Genomic DNA, 8339 nt, shown 5'->3' with positions numbered 1-8339 from the left:
TATAAATCAAAATCTAAATACCAAGAAGAAAAAACCTAAATTTAAAGAATAACACAAACCCCAGATCTGTACGGACGGAAAAGTGACCCCAAAAAATCGACGAGAAAGAGAAAGAATAATGGTGAGGGTGGGGTTGCTGAAGACGAAGCTTGATTTACAGAAAGAGAAAGAGATTGAGGGGTAGGTCATCGATTTACAGAGATATATCAAGGGGGAACGTTCATTGGAGAGAGGTTTAAGTGAGGTTTTCATCGGGGGAGGTTTAATTTTCATCGGAGAAGGCCGAGGGTGGATTACATTCTTGGTCCCTGTGGATTATAAAAAATATTCAAAAACTTATATTAAAGAGTAAATTACATTCTTGGTCCTTGTGGATTACAAAAGAAATATTTTTAATAAAAAAATTGTGAAAATAGGTAAACTGACCAAAATACCCTTCATTTATTTGGATTTAACAGAAAAAATTACCGATTATTAAGAGGAGGGACGAAAATTCTTGTGACGTATCAAACGTAAGAAACAAATCTGTTAAAATAAAGTTGAGTGACAAAAACCTTTAAGAATATCAAACATTAGGAACCAAAAGTAAATTTTACGTACTCTTAAAAAAAACATTTAAACATATAAATAAATAAAAAAAAATTGAAAATACAGAAAATTAAATTTGTATTTATCATATTGACGTAATGGCCTCATTATTCTCAACTGTCTCCATAAATAATTGCATTTAATTGTTTTTAATGGTTTTCTCAATCTAAAATACATTACTCTTGTTTTTCAATGCTTGAACTACCCCATCTCATTCCACATTTACTATCATACCTTTTCTTTTTCTTTTTCTTTTTCTTTTTTCATTAATCACAATAAAAATCATTTTTTTAATATTAAAATTAAATAAATCCTTTTATAACTTAATGGAAAAATCAATCAAAATTCATGCATATCATGTATTTAATTTAATATTTGTATAAATTATAATTTATAATTGGAGGATGGAAGCTATGAATTAATTAAAAGATTTCATAAATATATAAATATATATATATATATATATATATATATATGTATGTATTAAATAATATTAGGTCAGCTTCAAAAATTAAATGAAACTCACCGTAAAATTAGATACTAACACCTATCATATTAAAAATCAATCCATTAAATAAAAACATTGTGGCAAAAAGGGAGAAAGAAAGCTTGTGATACCATCTTTCAATTGCGTAGACGTTCATTCAATTGGTATTTAACTTTTCTTGTGATTACATTCATGACCTCAATCAATGATTATGACCCAATTACAATCCCACGATTTTGAGTTTCTATGCTTACACATCATTTTATATGAAAAAGTATGTTCAATACTCAAATCATTAAGAAAACTATGTTTAACTTTGTTTTTTTTCAAAATCTTCCTAAAATACCCATCAAACACTTACATCATATCTTCTCTCTCTAATTACCATTTTGCCTCATATCTTCTCTCTCTAATTACCATTTTGCCCTTTCTCTCTTGATCTTTGTTTAACTTAAGATCAAAACTAACAATATTAAATTGGAACTTAAAGCATCGTGTTTCTTATTGAACTTTATTAATTAATAAAAGACTCAGAAGCCAAGAGGACTCGAACTTCCACGCTCTTTAGCACGAGATCATAAGTCTCGCGTGTCTATCAGCATTGAACATCGAGCATAAAGCGCCATCTTATTACACACTAGAGAGAGAGAGAGAGAGAGAGAGAGAGAATGGGAATCGTCTTAAGCTTGGAAGATACTGCAAATCCATTTACGGTACTGGATATGGTCACAAATGATTCGAACAGAAGAAGATGAAGGATTTTGGTTTCAACTTCAATTATCCCATCGAGCTTTTTCATATTAGATTATTGATAGGTTTTTTGGATGGCTATCACATGTCTTAGTATGGGAAAGGAGAGATAATGAGAACGGTGTTTTTGTAATTAAAAAGATAAGTATATAAGTTTAATAGTTAAAAATTGAAGCACACATATTTTTCATATACAAAGATGCATGAAGATGAAGTATAGAAACTCAAAAGTTCCATTACAATTCATTCCCTGAACTCTTCTATTCATCTATTAATCGTTCCAATTTTATTGGGAAAGTACTCCAAATGTTTTACCATTATATTGTCTTGTGCAAAACCCTAATTAACTCATTATATTTCAACTTTGATTGAATAACAATCTCATTTCAATCTAATCCAACCTTAATTGTAATAAGAAGCCAAAGGTGAGTTGCTATATGATAGATAGAAATCAATGTCCCTCTTCTATTCGGAGCAAAAAGTCAACCTTCTTCCTATTACTGAATACCAACACAAACTGGTTTCCATACTTTACTTTCGGTTTTACTTCACGTACACATTCAATTTGGAAGTCATAGAGAATTTCTTCGTCAAAGTAAACAAAAACAAAGTATTTTCAATTGTGGACACGCACATAATTCATGTAATGCATTCTAACTTTTTACAAATGGTCTTAAAAAATATCATGTAATTCATTTAAATGTTCTTAAAACGACTTCAAATATAGAGGAAGGTTCATTTAGAACCTTAAACATTATAGGAATCCAGAAACCACATCTTTTTATAAGTATTCATGATGAATAATGTAATAAAGTATTAATCACAAATATTCACAAGATAAGTGGTCCATGAGCTCCAAAAATATTTAAGGTCTAGTTGAACATGCCCATTTAACTTATCTATTAATTCATTTAACCATTATAGAAATTAGCAACCCGCTTATGACTAAGTAAAGAGATTATGAAGTTTATTTTAGAAATCACATTTAAATACGACATTAATGTATCGGCTTATAGATTATAGTAATTAGTGTATGCATCAAAAATGAAGTTCAAACTTATTATCTTTAAATGATATAATTTTTTTTATGTTAAATCACATAATATAAAAGATGTAATATTTTAATTTTGTGAAATTACTTTCCTAATTTGTTTCTAGTCAATTTTGTAATTATTATTAAAACTAATAATATCTATTTTATTTTTTGAAAATATATTCCTATATATTTAATTAATAATTAAATAAAAAAAAGATGTGTTAACCAATAGATGAGAAGTTAACTTTTTCTCCCATTTTCATGGAAAATTTCTAAAAATTACATTCGTCGAACATTAAAGTCAGCCAACGTGGCAGGACTGCGTGTACACCAACATGGCAGAAATATCATCAGACATAAAATTAGTAAATAAATTAACCCCACAAGGGTAATCTAGGAAACTTGTAATTTACCCAAACTTACATTATCTGTCTGCTTAACAAAAGGGAAATTACTAAATTACCTATGAAACACCCTAGATTTCACTAGTCAGTCCAGGTTAAAGATGGATAAGATCAAAGGGTAAAAAGGGTATTGTCATTTAAACTCCACTCATCAAACACGGTAAAATCAAAACGGAGTGTAAATAACATTATCCATAATAGTAAAAGAGAAAAAATAAAAATAAAAATAAAAATAAAAATCCTAGTAATACTAAGTGCTAAATTATAAATAAATAAATAAAAACCATTTTCAGCCTCTTCATTCAAGTCTTTCTTGTTTTCTTGGTGGAGATGTCATGGACGACATCAAGCAAAACGGTGCTTTTGCATTTAGGGCACTTAGGGTACTCCTCAGCAAGCATAACGTACATCAGGCACCGTGGGCATCCAACCAGCATCATCGATGTCGCCTCTGGGCTACTAGCGTACCGGAGCTCCGACGACTCATCTTGGATGTTCTCGGATGACACACAAGAGCTTGTAGGAGACATAGTGGCTGATCGGCTAGGTGATTCTTCCATCCGCCGGTGAGCTATTGGTGGTGACAAATTAAGCTTCAAGTCAAGCTTCCGACCGCCGCCACCACCACCACCTCCTCTACCGTTTCTTCGGCTCATCTTTTCCAAATCAATCCTTCCGGTACCTCTTTGATGAGATAGGTCAACTGTAGAATTACCAAAACACAACATCAGGATTCAAAAGTCAAACTTAACGAATCAGATCAAACTTCTGAAAACAAAAAGTTAATATGATCATAGGATATATATATATATATACACAAGATATATATTTAACGAAAACAGGTTAAGATTAGATGGTATAAGTTTAATTTACCTTGAAATTGGAAACCCCTCGGGAAGAACAAGAGAGAGAGAGAGAGAGAGAGAGAGAGAGAGAGAGATTAAGGGGGTGATCAGGAACAGCACCACCGGTGGTGAGATGGGTTTGTTGGTTTAGAGGCTCCAAGGCCATTCATACATATATTTATATATAAAATATATATGTACACAAGAACTCATAGATAGATGGGTTTGCTTTAAAGCTTAATTTAATGGTAGAGAGAGAGAGAGAGAGAGAGATTGAAGGGAGGAAGAGAGAATTGAATTGAAGGGGGTGTGGTAGAAGACGAGAGAGTTGTAAATTGAGGGGCAGGAAATGCATTAATTGTTGGAAAAAATCCCAAGATGGGTGCAGAAAGGGAAATAGGGGAATTAAATAAAATTGCAGAAGAAGCCCTCTTCATTGATTGTTTAGCCATTAGTCATTCATGATCATGTGTGCAACCTGCTGCATCTATTCATTCTTCACTGTTCATCATCACTATACCTAGCCCTTGTAGTACCATGTTCATTATATAACCAATTAACATCATTCAACATGTACATGGTATGTAGTAGGTAATATGAATTCATATCAATAATGTACAACCTAATCACCTAAACCAAGCTTTTAAACCTTAAACCAAATTTCTAGCTTATATATATATATATATATATATATATATATATATATATATATATATATATATATATATATATATATATATATATATATATATATATGTTCATATTTATGTATGACACCCTTAGACTTACCTAGACTTGGACTTATCCCCACTTATATTTACACATCAAATACCCTATTTATGGAATCTCAACCTAACAAATTCACTATTTGCCTTCTTTTCTTTACACTTTTCTATTTATAAACTCACATATCAACTTCTTATATCCACACAAACATGTATCTCCTTTGTATCACAAATATATACATGTATTCATTGAAATACAATTGACATGAAGGGATATCTGGGACACTTCATTCGTATTAAAACAAGTAGCTTATAGTATTATGATCACCAATTTAAGAAAACGAAAAATTGGTAGCCTTTGTCGTTCATGTTACCTTCTATTTCACTTATTCATTATTAGTTGTTGTGCTTAATTACTTTTCAAGTATGTAGACATTTCACTTGGGTGTTCTTTTAAAAGTCATGTGGATTGTTAAGTTGTTCACCCAAGCTTGCATTTCGTCCAAGATTCGGCCTCTGCACTTTCCATGTGTTCGTTATTCCCTGTTAGAGTTGGGGTTTTTGTGAGGAATCGTTGAAAATAGACATGGATAGAATCTTGGATTGTGTATATAAAAACATTTTTTGTAACTAAGTATTTCAACCTTATTAACGCCTCAAGATTTTATGAAACTTACTCGAGGATAATCCAAATTCCCACGCTAGTTTTTAGGCGGAAATAAAGAGTAAAAACACAGAGCTTATTATGTTCGTATGTAGAAACGAAACCCAAATACCTTTCAAAAGGTATGTAGTTATTGCAATTACTAGCGGTTAACTAGTAGTTACGAGAGATCATGCGCTTCTTTTCTATAGCTGATAAAAGTCATTGTTTTAGACTATGCATATATGCAGAAAGCCCAATTGTCTAGCATTAATCTCGGTGTCAGCTCCATTGAAAGAAGATGAGGCCCCCTTGACCTTTGTTGTATAGCAATCGTAGATTCAAGTTAGCTTATACAATCCTATGTGCTCTCCGCTTGTACTCCTAACCATATTATAGCTTAACCAAAAACTCTTCAGTCTCTTGTAAATCTCAATTTTACCAAATGATCAGTAACACTAAAATCACCTATATATATTCATTCACTCTCCTTTGGATTCCATATAACATCTTCAAGAATGAACCGATATCTTATTTCAAGTCGGTCATTTGAGTCTTGATAGTTTAGATTAAATATTATCAATATTTTCAAGGTTCTAAATGACAATACGGCTTAACGTAGTGACAAGTTCAAACTTTAAGCCTTAAACACCATGGTAATGATGCAATGTTTTTCAAAGTGTGACGTAAAGCGGTAAATTAATTTGTATGTCATGGATATAATCATATATATATACATATATGTATTCTAATTCTTATTCATTAAGGTAGTAATATTAAAAAAAAACGAAAAATCATATATGAAATTCAAACATAATCTTTAAATCATACTGAATAAGATTCTTTTTAGTATATTTGTTCTTAAAAAAATATTTTCCAATAATTACTTAAATGTTATTAAATTAATACAACCAAACACAGTAATTATTTTAATTGTCTTTTAAATGTCAAAAACTAAGTTTATTTAATAGATTAAATGCATTTGGTTAGGTTTTAAATTGATTTATCAAATTATAAATATCATGTTTTTAGTCAATTTTGATTAACAAACCAAAACTATTACTATTTGGAACTACTTTGCTTCATATAATTAAAAGTATTGATGGTACATTGAGACCTAACTTATCTTTACTCATTTGGTGTCTATTTATGTCTATGTTCCATCTATCTAATTTTATGAACACAAAATAAAAATGCAAAAGCAAAATTAAACCCTTCAACTTTTTAACTTTATACACACACACACACATATATATATATATATATAGATATCAAAATAAATAAAATAAGATATTATTTTATGATTTGGTTTGATTTGTTTAAATTAAAAAATATTCATTAACCACCGAATAGATTTTACTTTACCTTTTTCTTTTTTTGTAATCAATTACATAAGCCAAGAAGCTTTGACACCGCTTTTGAATACACTTTCGGGCCTTTAAAACATAAATCAAGCTTGTATGACGATTCCGCCGATCACCATAAATCACAATCAACCCTTTACCCAGCAGATAAATACGTATCATTTTCTTGTTGCATACAATATTTGTCTTATTCTCTGACAGCCAATACATACCCACCACCACATCAAATTCTCTTATCGGTATAGGAAATAATCAGATCGGTACAACACACCCTTCTATCTCTATTGGCAGTCATTATAAACTTTGGGGACAGAGACATGACTATCATTAGCTGTATCAACTACTAATACGCAGTCTAAACGTAATGGTGACACAAAAGAATAATTCGCACCAGAGTCAAATAACACCTTAGCATATACGGAATTTATAAGAAACTTACCTGTCACCAAATTTGGAATTTCCATCGCTTCCCATCTGGCATTTGGAATGATTGTCCATTTTCCCTTTCTGGTTTGCTTTTTTTATACCCCTATGGTTGCTCTGAATGTATATATATACAGGAGGCTAATCAAATGAGAATTAGATCATTTGTGGTAATTGTAAAGTCTAATAGGAGCCAATCATTTTAGATAATTAATGTTATTTATTAAAATAAAACAAATGGTATTAGTAAATTTTACAACTTATAAAAACTTAAATGTTAAATCTTTTTTGGAATTTGAAACTCCAAATAAATTTGACCGGTCGTTTCTTCATCCTCCCTTAGTATCCATTTCCAAAAGCTCCACATGCTCCACCGATCTCAACCATTCTTTCTGCCGATGTCAACCATTCTCCGCCGATCTCAACCATCTCCATCTCAACCACGGCGATGCTGAATGGAGAGTCGCACAGATCTGGCTTCTACCATAGTATCTCAACCAGTTCGATGGCTTCTTCCAATCGAGAAAAACAACCTAGATCGATTTCGGTAATTATTCATATCCGCATAGATATGGTTTTCTCACACCCAGATTAGTTTCAATTTCTGGTTTTTGCACAAATCTCGTTTTTGATCGGAGACGTAACCATATCTTGCTGGAAATGTAATGCAGATATCGACGGAGATGTAACCCATATGTCATAAGAGATGTAACTCCGAAGATGTAAGGTTTTTGGATAAAACCTAGATATCGCCGGAGATGTAACGTTGGGTGTAATACAGTGGTATCACGTACAGTTGTATTCATCAACCAAATCTAGTATGATAGTGGTATAATAATGTATATCACAGTGTGTTTTTGTTCTTATACGAAGTGTATCACAATGTATTTTGTTGTTTTACGAAGTGTAACACAATGTATTAGGTAATGTTGTTTTACTAAGTGTATCACACTGTGTTTTTTTCGTTATTTTATGAAGGGTATCATAGTGTGCATCATATATTTAACGAAATAAAGTTCGCAGGAATAAGGTTCGCCAGAGAGATGAGAGATAAAAAAATTTTAAAATACATAA

General features: G+C 31.2%; 1 protein-coding gene across 1 annotated transcript; it reads right to left on the bottom strand.

Annotated features, from left to right (window-relative positions):
* Positions 1 to 3464: 3464 nt before the first annotated feature.
* LOC112499952 lies at positions 3465 to 4288 on the bottom strand. Its single transcript, XM_025103217.1, has 2 exons — positions 4139 to 4288; positions 3465 to 3968 (listed from the first exon to the last, which is right to left on the bottom strand). Exon 2 carries the CDS (start codon positions 3919 to 3921, stop codon positions 3568 to 3570), a length of 354 nt encoding a protein of 117 aa, XP_024958985.1. The 5' UTR covers positions 3922 to 3968; positions 4139 to 4288; the 3' UTR covers positions 3465 to 3567.
* Positions 4289 to 8339: the final 4051 nt, after the last annotated feature.

Source organism: Cynara cardunculus (assembly GCF_001531365.2).
Source record: "Cynara cardunculus var. scolymus isolate 2C chromosome LG 1, CcrdV1, whole genome shotgun sequence".
Classification (NCBI taxonomy): Eukaryota; Viridiplantae; Streptophyta; class Magnoliopsida; order Asterales; family Asteraceae; genus Cynara; species Cynara cardunculus.
This window is presented reverse-complemented; position numbering and strand designations above follow the sequence as displayed.